General features: G+C 35.7%; 1 protein-coding gene across 2 annotated transcripts in view; it reads left to right on the forward strand.

The window, feature by feature from the left end:
- The first annotated feature begins 238 nt into the window (after positions 1-238).
- The window catches only part of LOC144848674 (cilia- and flagella-associated protein 47-like), a 39,838-nt gene continuing 26,665 nt past the window's right edge, over positions 239-13,411 (forward strand). For both annotated transcript variants that reach the window (XM_078705510.1, XM_078705511.1), the window contains exons 1-27: positions 239-498; positions 678-829; positions 1,046-1,253; positions 1,467-1,513; positions 1,896-2,124; positions 2,579-2,885; positions 3,037-3,307; positions 3,652-3,809; positions 4,040-4,262; positions 4,373-4,525; positions 4,811-4,914; positions 5,318-5,497; positions 5,840-5,943; positions 6,221-6,333; positions 6,534-6,667; positions 6,920-7,030; positions 7,278-7,408; positions 7,692-7,814; positions 8,139-8,348; positions 8,579-8,729; positions 8,946-9,515; positions 9,781-9,979; positions 10,294-10,515; positions 10,791-11,065; positions 11,431-11,677; positions 11,985-12,215; positions 12,864-13,086. In XM_078705510.1, the coding sequence (XP_078561636.1) occupies positions 340-498; positions 678-829; positions 1,046-1,253; positions 1,467-1,513; positions 1,896-2,124; positions 2,579-2,885; positions 3,037-3,307; positions 3,652-3,809; positions 4,040-4,262; positions 4,373-4,525; positions 4,811-4,914; positions 5,318-5,497; positions 5,840-5,943; positions 6,221-6,333; positions 6,534-6,667; positions 6,920-7,030; positions 7,278-7,408; positions 7,692-7,814; positions 8,139-8,348; positions 8,579-8,729; positions 8,946-9,515; positions 9,781-9,979; positions 10,294-10,515; positions 10,791-11,065; positions 11,431-11,677; positions 11,985-12,215; positions 12,864-13,086 (5,235 nt within the window). In that variant the 5' untranslated portion in view covers positions 239-339. The remainder of the gene's footprint in view (positions 499-677; positions 830-1,045; positions 1,254-1,466; positions 1,514-1,895; positions 2,125-2,578; positions 2,886-3,036; positions 3,308-3,651; positions 3,810-4,039; positions 4,263-4,372; positions 4,526-4,810; positions 4,915-5,317; positions 5,498-5,839; positions 5,944-6,220; positions 6,334-6,533; positions 6,668-6,919; positions 7,031-7,277; positions 7,409-7,691; positions 7,815-8,138; positions 8,349-8,578; positions 8,730-8,945; positions 9,516-9,780; positions 9,980-10,293; positions 10,516-10,790; positions 11,066-11,430; positions 11,678-11,984; positions 12,216-12,863; positions 13,087-13,411) is intronic.

The raw sequence follows: 13,411 nt of genomic DNA on the forward strand, positions 1-13,411 counted from the left end.
ATGTCATAGGTGAATTTGCTATGCTTGAGTAGGTTTTAGAATTTTAATTATTTCACAAAATATTTGTTAAAACTTATAAAAAAGAATTTACAGAAACAATATTAACTTCATAATTAAAGTATTCATTTTGTATTTGCTTCTTTTAATGACAAAGCGATGCTATTTTTAAAGAAAAAAGAACAACAACAAAACCCACTCAATTAGCACCCTGGCAACACTTGATACAAAACAAAATGGTAGACGTCTGGTTTTGATTGATGAACGAACATGGTATTCAAAAATCAGAGTGAAAAATAGGTTAATATCTAGTGATTGTGCATTATACATTTAATTTAAAGCATGGGAATGGACGGGGATGTAGCAGGAGTGAGAATTTCTCCTCCTGTTATTGAATTTTTTGATGCTGACGCCGATACATTGTACACTGTAAACTTGAATGTTCAAAACATAAGCAAATTCAGCAAGCAAATTAAATTCCATGGACCAGAATCAGCAAAGGTACGTATCAAAAAGAAATGAGATTTTTAATCTGTAATAGACATACCTTTCTTTTCCAGATGTTGTCAATATAGGCCTAGGCCTAGGTTAGTATTATTTGTTGTTGTTTTTAAAAATTAAATGCATGCATCATGTTTGTTTTCAATTAATAATTTAATTATATTTTGTTGCAACTAAAGTTTGAATTGAAAGTCAAAAACCCAGAGAAACCTGTAGCACCAGGGTTAGAAGTGGCAGCTACTCTATCATATACAACGGAAGAACCTCAGGATTGTCAAGACAGAATTATTCTTTTGGTAGACGAAGACATTATTGAAATTCCAATTTTTGCGTAAGTAAAAAAAAAAAGAATCTGAAACCCAAAAGATTTGATTGGTTGAATTGTAAATTTTAGTATATTTTGTTTATCAATAATTCATAATATCCGAAATAATTATGTTAATAAATTCTTGCATTATTTATCATCATAAAGTCAACTTTTTTATTCCTTATTAAAAATATTTTCTTCCTTATTAAAAATTTTTTCTTTACACAATTTTTATTTTAGCTACAGCCCTCAACCACTTCTCGATGCGGATGAAGAGGTTGATTTTGGAACAGTCGTCTGCAACGGCAAAGTGCTAACAAAGCAATTTTCGGTCTTCAACCATGGAACTGTGTCTGGTACATTTAAACTGCAGTATAGTGGAACAGAGCCCATCACTATTATTCCAACCAGTGGCACAATTAAACCAAATTCTGGTCAATTTATCAAGGTAAAGTATCAGCAAAAAGTTTTATAACATAAATTTTAAATAAAAAGATGAAAACAAATTTTTATCAATAAATCAAAAATATGTTTGATATAATAAGGAATTTATTCTGAAAGATAACTATCATTGGACAGTATCCAATAAATGAATAAAAAACATGAAAACTACTTTTTAAAATCTTTTTATTTCGTCATGGTCATTCTTTTTTTTTTTCAGGTTGAATTTATCACCAAGATGACTGGTACACTTAATGAACAAGTTCAGTAAGTCACAATAAAATTAATGAAAATTTATACTGTAAAAAATTTGTAGTGTTAATTATAAGATAATTATTCCCCCATCATAATTCTAATACTGTCTGTAGGTGTATTGTCCTAAATCAAGGTATATCAAGATAAAGTATACCATTCTAATACTGTCTGTAGGTGTATTGTCCTAAATCAAGGTATATCAAGATAAAGTATACCATTCTAATACTGTCTGTAGGTCTATTGTCCTAAATCAAGGTATATCAAGATAAAGTATACCATTCTAATACTGTCTGTAGGTGTATTGTCCTAAATCAAGGTATATCAAGATAAAGTATACCATTCTAATACTGTCTGTAGGTCTATTGTACTAAAACGTTTATTTTTTGCTCTCTAGACTACAACTCGCAAATCAAGATCCTTCTAGCATAACCATCAAAGCCAGCATTGTTGAGCGTTGTCTTGAGTTGTTGTCAGTTGACGATGAGGACCAGATTGACTGTGTAAGGTTTGGGTGCTCTTACTACGGCACAGATAAGATGGAGGCTGCTTACCTTTATAATAACAGTCCACATCCTGTTAGTTTTGTCACAGTTTTGCTGGAAGATGCTGAAGGAATGGAAATTGTAAGTGTTTCTATTTGTTCATATACCGTATATCGTCTGGTTAATCCACCCCTGTAGAACACAAAATTGGGCTGACTTTGGGGTGGGAATATATCCGGGGAAACCCTGGTTCTGGAAAAAAATGATCATGGTAAGCATTTCTTGTAAAAACTCGTCTGAACTTGCTAGAAAGAGGCCTACATCCAGACCAAAAGTCAATACTGGGACACTATACCAAGGGATATGCCTGTTTGTGAAATCGGACATAAAGTAGGGGTGGGATTAAACCCGAAGTGGGATTAAACCCGAGGATATACAGTAATATACTGTCAACTTTAAGGTAATTTTCACGCCTTAGTGTAGTGGTTTTTCCTGCATTATCATCCCTTGGCAGATTTTGGATTAATAGTTTGTTAATTTTGTTTGTTTGTTGGAAGTGAAATTGAATAAATATTATACTTTGTTTCTTTTCTAGGGGAATGATCTGACCAAGTCCACTGTCGGAACTTTAGCTACCACTAACCTCCACAAAGTGTTAGCCAGCACTAACCCTCTGACCACCCTGGTCACTACGTACCCAAACCAGGGTAAGCTAGGTGCTTACGAAAAGATTCCAGTGTTCTTCCGTTTTAGCCCCAGATACAACACCCTTAAGCAGGGTTGGAAGAGTACAGCGACACCCCCACCTAGGCAGGACTTCTCACTCTTTATGCATTTTGTTATGGTAGGCAGCAGTAAAGGATTTGCAGAGGAGGCGGGACTAGGAGTTGGAAGCCCAGAAGGTGTGTTTATTGCTTCTATTTTTATTGATTAAACTGGTTTTTTTTTTAAATGTTGAAATATTTTAAAGTCTCTTTATTCAGAATGAAAAAAGACCTATCTATTCATCATCATTGTTATATATTGTTTGGAAATGATTACTGCATTTTTCAGGAGCAAAATTGGAGATTGCCTTAACAGGGACAGCTCTTCCAGTCCTATTGACCCTTAACCCCATGACCCACTTTGACATGGGTAACTGTCCTGTCGGGGAACATGTCGATGCTCTGTGTGAACTACGTAATGAATCAACCATACTACCAATCGAGTTCATCTTTAATAAAATTGCTCAATACACAATTTATCCTGAGTTTGGCAAGCTTAGGCCCGGAGCTGTACAAGATGTTATCATATCGTTTAAACCAAATCAGTTTGGTACATTCAGGTAAGTGCTTTAAACGGGTGCTTATCTTAAGTTGTAGTGGAGCTGTAGCTTGATGGTTAACATGCTTGCCTTCCAATCCCAAGGTCCAGGGTTCAATCCTGATCTAGTGCCAGGGTTGTAACTCACGACTCTTTCAACTCCACTCCCCAAGCCTCAAATGAGACTTAGTTTATAATCACGATAAAATATTAAATAGTTTATTCATCCTGTAACTGGCAAGTCACTCGCTGTTGGATGCATATGAAATGAAATAAAAAAAAAAAAAGTTTAAGCCAATTCAGTAGCCAATCAGATTCAAGTGCTTTGTAGTTTAGTTACTATGTGTCTTGTTCATGTCATAATAGGAGTATGCAGCTAATGGATATATTGGGAGCAGTAGCTGATAATGCTCCTCACTCACACCCTACTGACGTCCACAGGGAACCAATCCACACCCTACATGTCTCACTTCATGGTACTAGTAATGCTGTCACTACTGAAAAGAAACCAAAGTTTAATCCAGGTATATATATTGTGTCCCATAAAAAACATGTGTTTCAATTGAGTTCTTCTTGCAAACCATAAAAAAAAGATTTAAAATATGGTATTCATATACATAACTGTAGACTGCATATGTGTAAGAGATATTATATTGTCTGGTTACTGTGCTCGATACCATTGGTTAGATATAATATATCGAAAATAAAAATAAAACTTTGTTACTGTAGACTATATGTACTTTGTCTTTAATAGGAATAACACCGCTAGTGGTTGGTGAAGTTGGCCAGTTCGTCTCTGTTACGACAGACGAAGCCTCTTCCTATAAACCTAGAGCTGCTATGTTGAATGCCCCAAAGACCAAGGGACTGCACACATCAAAGTCTGCCTCAGGCATCCGCGACTCCTCAGCACTTGTGGCGTTTCCTAATGATAGGGCACGAAGTATCAGGCCTAGCTATCGCAGAGAAAACTATAAGTGAGTATGGAAAAAATTATTATTAAATTGAAAAGGTCACAAAAACTATGATGAGAGTAAAAGTTACCAATATCTTTGAATTAGAAATAATTTGTTGTTTTCTTCTTCAGAACTATCTTTACAAAGTCCGACAGACACACTTACGTTGATCCTGATTATGCGTATGACGACACGGAGATGCAAGACATACAAGAACACATGAATAAATACAATAAGTACTTAGTAGAATGCAGGGAGAAAAGAAAGGATAAAATAAGTTCAAAGTAAGTCTTGTTTTTGAAAATCATATGATGATATAACCAAACCCAATGGCAGATAATTGTTGATATGATTGTGCAGTTTTAATGTTAATAGATGGCTAATTCTTTAATTCTATTTTCTTTGTTTTAGTTTTATTGGTAATCGTAGACTTGCCTACCTAATTTCTCTTTTCCGTATAATCATTTGGGAAATCACCTCACGAAGGAACAGCATAATAATCGTTGATATGTCTTGTATGTGTAATTTAACAGGCTTTCTATCTATTTTCTCTGTTTTTATTGTAACAGGAAGTTCAAAATATTGAACACTGCTAAAGATATTGGAGTGAAGCCAGCATCCGGACTAAAACCAGCAAAACTGAAGATTGAAGACATGAAAAATGTTGTCAGAAGTAAGAGACGTCAATAATGCCGTATTCCATCACCAGTATACATATTTTCCAGTCTATTTCGTGAGATCTCTACCTGTATAGACTCTACATATGCCATTATTCCCAATATGGACAACCCTTGAGAGGAAAATGGAATAGTCCAGGCTCCGTAGCGGCTCTCAAGATCACATGTCCGCTTTCTATGAAAAACGAATTAATAATGAGGATGATATGCATGAGAGATGTTTATACGGCCGCTACGGTGCCTGGGCTATTCCATTTTCCTTTGGAGGGATGTCCATATTAGGATAATGGCATATGTAGAGTCTATACAGGTAGAGATCTCACCCATAAAGTACCAACACCACTGCTGGTTTGTTTAATCTACAGTAGTATTCATTTAATAAACGTTTTTCTCTTTCAGCTCCAACCCCACCAAATAGTGGAAATCGTATGTTAAGCTCCAAGTGGTTAACTAACAAGGAGATGTTATCAACTGGTAGGCCTAGTAGTGGAGGCTTGAACGCTGTACCTATGACGCCTCAAGAGAAGGCTGACTGTAAGCTACAGCTGTCACCGCAGCAGCTCTATCAAGTAATCATTGGTAGGTTAATACCGATCTTAAGCTCTGTCTACACTATCAAACTTTAAAAGACAACAAAATTTGATGTGCCCGTATATGATGATGTCATATCACTAGCATATTTGGGCCTATCACACTTTTTTTGTCAAACTATTTTGATAGTGTAGACAGAGCTTTATTTGAGGGTATGAAGAGTATGGTTTCCTCTTCCTCAATTAAGACCACCCAATTAAAGAACACTTAAACAAGGACCACCCAAGCCAGTTCTGGGGTAGACCTTCTTTCCTCTCCATAGCAATACTCGGTAAGAAGATATACTCAGTTCATGTTGTTGATTCATTCATTTTGTTTATACCATTTTAGGACCACCAGTGATTGACTTTCATCGGGTTTGTCTCAAATCAACAAGTGCAAGAAGTTTAAACATTGTCAACAATCTTGACCAATACATTCACATCCTAGTTGAGGTAAAAGAGATTATATACTGTACATTTAGAATTAATTTACATTTAGTATAATTCTTATGCAAGGCTCTGTCTACACTATCAACATGTATGTGACAAAAAAATGTGATGTGCCCACATATGTGAAGATGTCATATCGCTACCATAATTATTTGGGTATATCACTACCGTATTTGGGCAAATCACACTTTTTTTGTCAAACTAGTTTGATAGTGTAGACAGAGCTTAAGGGAATGTGCAGAATAGAACAGTCCAATGATATGATATATTCTTTCTTCAGATTGATTGCCGTGAGCTGCGACAGACAAGTCCTCTATCTCAAGTTGTTCCACCAAACTGTAAAGCAGAACTTCCACTTATCTTTGAGTCAAACACTAAAGGTGTATTCCAAAGGCAAGTCTTTCTTCATTTTTCAGACAGTAATGTGTCCCTGTTACTCTCATCTTGCCATACAAGTTCTGCCGACCAAATAGCTGCGGTATTTGGTTGCTTACAGGAGAAAGTCTGCACCACCTTGGTTCTCTTTATACATTTTTATTTCTTTTTTACTGTTTAGTTTTACTAATGTTAAAAGTCTCTTTTATTTTGTGTAGAAATGTGAAATATTCAGTGAATAAACATCATAAGGATCACATTGTGGTGAAGGCAGATGTTGTACCAGTATCTCTTACCCTGCCTACAGAACTTCTAGAAATCAAACCAACTCCAGGAATGCCTGCTGAAGCTGGTAAGTTGTATATTATTAGTATCTTATTTTATGTTATTATTACCTTAACTAAAGCTCTGTCTACACTATCAAACTTTGTGACAAACAAATGTGATGTGCCCAACACTACCATATTTGGGCACATCACACTTTTGTTGATAGTGTAGACGGAGCTTAAAGAGCACTACAGTATGTTAAATTAAAATATATTCATAAAATGTATTTCAAGACATCCTATGTGCATCTTCACTATCATGACTATTTTCCTTACAGGGTTAAGAAGTGTGATAAACCTGAAAAATGAAAGAAATTTCCCAGCAGAGTTTACCTGGCAACCCGTGCTTGGAGAAAGAGGAACTGCATTCTCAATTCGTCCTGCTACTGGTGAGTGGCCCCTACAGGTTACCAATTTGGTGCCACCTACATGTTACAGATAATGAGTGATTGTTATTGTTCTAAATCAAGCCTTTTTGAGATAGAACCTCTAAAGGGGACACTTTAGGACCAAACTAAGTTTCCCCATAATAGTGGTGTCTTCTTAGTAGAGGTGTCCCAAATGAGGGGAATCTATTGTAGCCATTAATTTATATCAAGCCTTACCTTTTATTAATTTAAATTTATTTATTTTAAGGAACGGTTGATGCTTATAAGGACCTTGATTGTGAAGTGGTGTTTCATCCATCTTACCATGCACCAGAGGAAGGAGAGTTCATTCTACAGGTTCATGGTGGTGAGGAGTCAAAGCTAAAATGCATCGCTGATGTAAGTTTTGACTTTAAAAAAAAATTTCATATTCATATTATTACAAACAAACACACATTTAAAAGAAAAAATTAAAAAAAATAACCTATACGAATCAAAACGAAACTGACAAAAACAATCAATAACTAAAATATTCATCATTTTTGCCTTGGTTCTTTTACATTTTACAAAAAGAAAATAATAAATATGTACATAAAAACACAGAAAAAATGTGATGTATTTTAATTCATAATGAATGCATTATACCTTGAAATAATTCGGTGATAAATATTCCTTTTTTCAGCTTGGGACCACACAAGTGATGTTTATGGAGAGACGTATTTTATTTGGACAAGTTCCACTCCATCTTACAACAACACAGACAGCTGTATTGCATAATAACAGCCAAAATCATGCTTACTTCCAGGTAATTCTAGCCTTAAAAGAGCACTATATAATTCTTTTATTCTTTTATTATTATACACAAATAATACTTAGGTAGCCTTAAGCTCTGTCTATACTATCAAACTAGTTTGATGTGCCCAAATATGGTAGTGATATGCCCAAATATACAGTAATTACTAATAGTGATATGATAACATCATGTCTCTATATGGGCACATTTTTATGTCACATAAAGTTTGATAGTGTAGAAATGTGTTTACAAGTATTAATCACCATTAGCAAACACCATGCCACAGTGAAGCTATGACTGAATTGCTATATCATGAACATATTTTTCTTTTTGAAGATTATAGACCCAAATCCAGTTCCTGGCCTAATGGTGTCCCCTGTTCAGGGTGTGGTACCTGTTGGCGGTAACACAGAGCTTAAGATATATCTCACACCAGGTGCTATTATGAAGTTTGATACCAGGCTAGAGGTCTCAATTCGAGGATGGAAGACAATTGAACTAAGAATGGGAGGAACAGTCTGTCCCCCTTCTGTTAATATTGATGTGGTAAGAGCTTTTAATATGTTTTACTGTCACTGTAGGTTTCGGTCCATTGCATACTTTTAAGCAGTTAACTAGTTATGTATTTTTAAATTCTGACCTCTTAATGAACCAGGCAACTAATTGCCATACTGTAGGAAGGATGGATAGTCCCACGTTATAATCAATTCTTTTAAAGCTCTATTATTTAATTTGTATTTTCATTTTTATTTAAATAACTTCTCTTTTTATTTCAGCCTTCATTCCACTTTGGTGGTGTTTATTGTGGTTCTAAGCATGTGCTTCCATTTAAGCTTATCAATAAGGTGCGAACACCAGCCAAGGCGATCTTTGACCTTTCACGTTACCGAGACTTTTCCCTCAAGTTTGACACTGATGTGATGACAGGTATGATTTGGCTTTTTTTTTTAAACATTCAAATTTGGTTTATATAATCTCATTTTTAGTATTTTGTTTGAAAAATTTACATAAAAATATCTTACCACATGGCCAAAGAAGAAATGAACAAAACAGGAAAACATTAAAATATAGGTTATTGATGTTTATTTTTGTGATAATAAGATTGTTTACTAAGTATTTACTTCTTTTTTATTTTATATTCAGAAACTGAAGACATCTTAAGTCCAGGGATCTATAAAGTTTCTCTTAGAAGAGAAGAAACAATCAAGTGCCAATTAATATTCCGTCCGACAGAAGTAGCATCTTACGACTTCAACATCAATGTCACCATAAACCAGACAGATCCACCATCACCAAACCCGACACCTTTCCCACCGACACCAGCACCATCATCAAAGAGCATTCAACACATCATCACTCCGAGACCGATTGTTGTGACCATTGCAACTCCGAAGAGGAAAATCATTGCCACAGCTCTGCGACAACCGCTCCAGTTATCAAACTATCACATCGACTTCTCTTTGCCTTCTGGATTCAAAGACAATGGAAGTCTTCTTGGTGAAACAAGAGGAACACTTCTTGTGAATAACAGCGATAAAGACATCACTTGGAGTCTGGATCTGGATAGATGTGGGAAAGCCACTGAAGATGGTGTCTTCCGGTTCCTGATGCCTTCTGGTGCGCCATTCTTTACTCACAGGAAAGGTGGTGCTGGTGTTGAAGATACTCTTTCTTCTGGAGAGACATACCCGCTTGGAGTCATGTTCTGTCCAGGTAAATTTCACTTCTTTTTTCAAAATTGTACATAGTTAATCGTAGGGTAGGCCTACCTGTATCCTCAGGATTTAATTAAGGGGCTTACCATGACATTTAACCTTGACAACCTCACAACAAACTCATTCCTTCTTATACCGAGCTGCACCCACCCACCCACCAAGTTTGAAGACCACGCGACCCCTAGTCTCTGAAAAAAGCCGAGAGAGATTAGTAAGATTATATTGGTTGAATTCTTATTCTTTCTAAACTTTTAACTCTTTAGAGAAACCAGGTGAATACAAAGCTGACATTCCTATCATCCTGAATGGTAACAAGACACACGCTTACCAACAGCTCAATATACATGGCACGCTGAAGTCACCCAGATTGACATTTGACCCTATCGCTCTCGTTCTTACACCAGTTCCTTTGTCAACTGAAGTGTCTGCAGATTTCACTATACAAGCTGCAGGCTTTACAAAGTGAGTTTTTTATTTTTCAATAATTGTTTTTAATCTTGAATGATTCGGTTCAAATCCTGTAAAGCTATCAAACTATTTTTTTGCCCAAATATAGTAGTGACATGCTTAAATATGGTAGTGATATGATATCATCATGTCCATATACAGTATGGGCACATCACACTTTTTTGTCACAAAAAGTTTGATAGTGTAGACAGAGCTTAAGTCCTAAATGTTCCCCTTTCTATTTTAAGTAAAGAGAAACATTGTTCATGCATGACTGACTGTGATATAATTATAGGAGTTATGTTGGATTTAATTTTTACCATTTATAGAAAATGTGTAATTGATGTGGAACTCCCTGACATTGAACTTGAAGATGGTAGTACTTCTTCCATTTTATCGGTCACTTTTCCAGATGGTCAGACCATCCAGCCGTGCTCTGGTGATGACGGACAAGAGGAACCGTTTGTTTTAAAGTGTAGAGTCACATTCAGCTCCCCAAAACCTGTCTCATTCTCTCAGCCAATCAAATTTATTGATGAGATTGGTAATAGGTAACTGGTTTGATAAAATGTTTAAATAATTAAAGTTTTAGTACAATCTTTTAAAATGGTATACGCTATACTGTGTGTGTGTTTAATGTATGTGTGTTTAATGTATGCATGTATAAACATTATATAGAACTGTCTGTATACATTAGGTGAAACAAACTTGTACCTCAAATGTTTGTATCTCACTATTTAATGTGACCACTTTTGCTCATCAAATGAAACTTTCTTGCCTTTTGATTTCATATTATAATTTTCTTTTGATATAAATTATTTTTAAGTTTTTCAATTATGGTTACCGCCACTGCTGACAATTGTTTGCTTACTGCCTACCACTTCATCGCTAAGCATCGAACCGACTACCAGATAGTAACAGAGCAGGGTCGGTCGCTGAAAGGCAGACGTTCATCTTCAAAGGAGAGTGTGAATGTAGGAGAAGCTGTGATCCTACCTGTGGAAACGCCTTCCAGGCCATCAACACGTAACAGTTCAAGTACGAGTTCTAGATTTGGTGCTACATCGTCAACTTATGATGAATCAACTGCTAGTGTTACAGGTAATATAGTTTAAATTTAAATCTAGTATTTCAAAGTTCCTCTTTTATCTTATTTATTTTTTATTCATTGTTTACATAGTTAAAATAAAACATTCTACAGAATATTCTTTCTTTGTATTGCATCAAGTAAATGTTCTTCTTGATTCTAGTGAGTTGAGATTCTTCACAAATTCAAGAAAATTGTCACAAAATTTGTAAAAAATTTAAAATAGATCTGTTTTTAGCAAGCAAGAATACAAATGTTTAGAAGGACTTAGCAATAAGCTTTCGAAGGCAGACACTGATACATCAAATTATATATTAGTGCTTTTTGCCTATATTTTCTTGACATGACATTACTTACCACTATATTCTTATTACCGCAGAGTCAACGTATCGTAGTACTCCACGCGATGGCGCTGTAAACCATGCAACAAATGGTAGCTCCAGTTATGAACCTGAGAGCAGGCTAGGCCTAGTGTCACGCTCGCTAGGCTCAGCAGCTTTCCCTGATGAAGACTCGGAGGAAGGGGTGTTTCATCATGAGGTGCTGATGGCTATCCAGAGGTGGATCACGCTGCATGGATGGACTGGAGGACCTTGTCCAGCCTCGGTCCCTGACACTTTGAGAAGGTACTTATACAATTTTGAATGACTACCACTACAGTCAACTCTCCCAATACCGGACTCTCTGAAAACTGGAAACTCTCCCAATATACTTTTCTTGAAGACCAAACGGTCCTAAATTTCTTTTTACCATTAAAAGCACATTCTGAATACCAGACTTTTCGGAAAACCAGACATATTTGGCCAGCACAAAGGTGTCCTCTATTGGGAGAGTGGAATGTAATACTAACAGTAGTCAGTTTTAGTGAGTGAGACATATTTTTTTGACAATCAATGTGTGTAACATGCTTTCGATTTCATATTTCTTTCATAGTGGCATGTCTAAGAACCCAGTCAACGATGCTGTTCGCGATAAAGCAGTCCAAGGAAATCCAGCCACCAACAACCAGAAGAAAAAGTTTGCCAAAACCATCTTCGACATGATTGCTCATTTAAGTGGTAGATCTATTCCAGGTATCCCAATTGACCACGCCCTTCCCAGTGACCCGACTGAGAGGGCACTGCAACTACATTGGATGTACTCAACATTGCTGACATTCTTAAGGTGGGTATGCTTCCAATCAATTACAATGTTATTTATTGCCATTTACTATCATTAATTGCATGTATTGAACCTGACTAATGGTCTTTGATACATGCATGGTACCAAAGACTATGATACAAAAGCTGTCGTGGTGTTGTCATAGCCTATGTAACATTTCCAATTTACTATCATTGGTTGCATGTATTGAACCTGACTAATGGTCTTTGATACATGCATGTTACCAAAGACTATGATACAAAAGCTGTCGTGGTGTTGTCATAGCCTATGTAACATTTCCAATTTACTATCATTGGTTGCATGTATTGAACCTGACTAATGGTCTTTGATACATGCATGTTACCAAAGACTATGATACAAAAGCTGTCGTGGTGTTGTCATAACCTTTCCAATTTCAAAATGTTGCATTCTCAGAAATGCATAGAAAGATTGTACTTTGTCTGCAAACATTTAGACTTATTTTATTTTTATACAATCTTCCTGATGCATCCACTATCATAGTTTTCAAAACACTCTTAAAACCCCATCTTTTTTCTTTGTAAATTCTTTCTGTTTTTTCTCTCTGGGACAATGTTTTGATTGTAAAAGCGCTTTATAATTCGAACAACATTAACATTAACATTTAATGATTTATATGCTTTTATATGACAGGAGTCAAGGTGCATCTATAGCTAGCATCAAACCCGAGTACTTATTTGAGCCAGACGATTATCAGAGATACATGATGATACAACAGAAGCTGCAGGAGAAGGTTAAAGGCAAGTCCCAGGTATCACCTCTCCAGGCACTCAAAGTGGATACCACCCTGGATGAGGGCCTCTTTGAATCTGTATCCAAGAGAGCCTGGACAGATCTACTGCTTCAGTCAATCAAAGTAACTATTATTATTATTTTTATTATAATTTTAGACTAGTTTTTAGTTTCTTCTAGTTTTTATCTAAAGCTCTGTCTACACTATCAAACTTTATGTGACAAAAACATGTGATGTGCCCATATATAGACATGATGATGTCATATTTAGGTAATCACTGCCATATTTGGGCACATCACACTTTATTTGTCAAAATTGTTTGATAGTGTAGATAGACAGAGCTTTAAAATATAACTAATCTAGGAAAGTAGGATAAGATAATAAAAGTTCTTTGAGAGATTTCTTTCATACCTTTCATTTAATAATGTGTTTTTATCAATTTCGTTCA

This window comes from Antedon bifida, chromosome 7 (assembly GCF_963402885.1).
Source record: "Antedon bifida chromosome 7, ecAntBifi1.1, whole genome shotgun sequence".
In the NCBI taxonomy this organism is placed as follows: Eukaryota; Metazoa; Echinodermata; class Crinoidea; order Comatulida; family Antedonidae; genus Antedon; species Antedon bifida.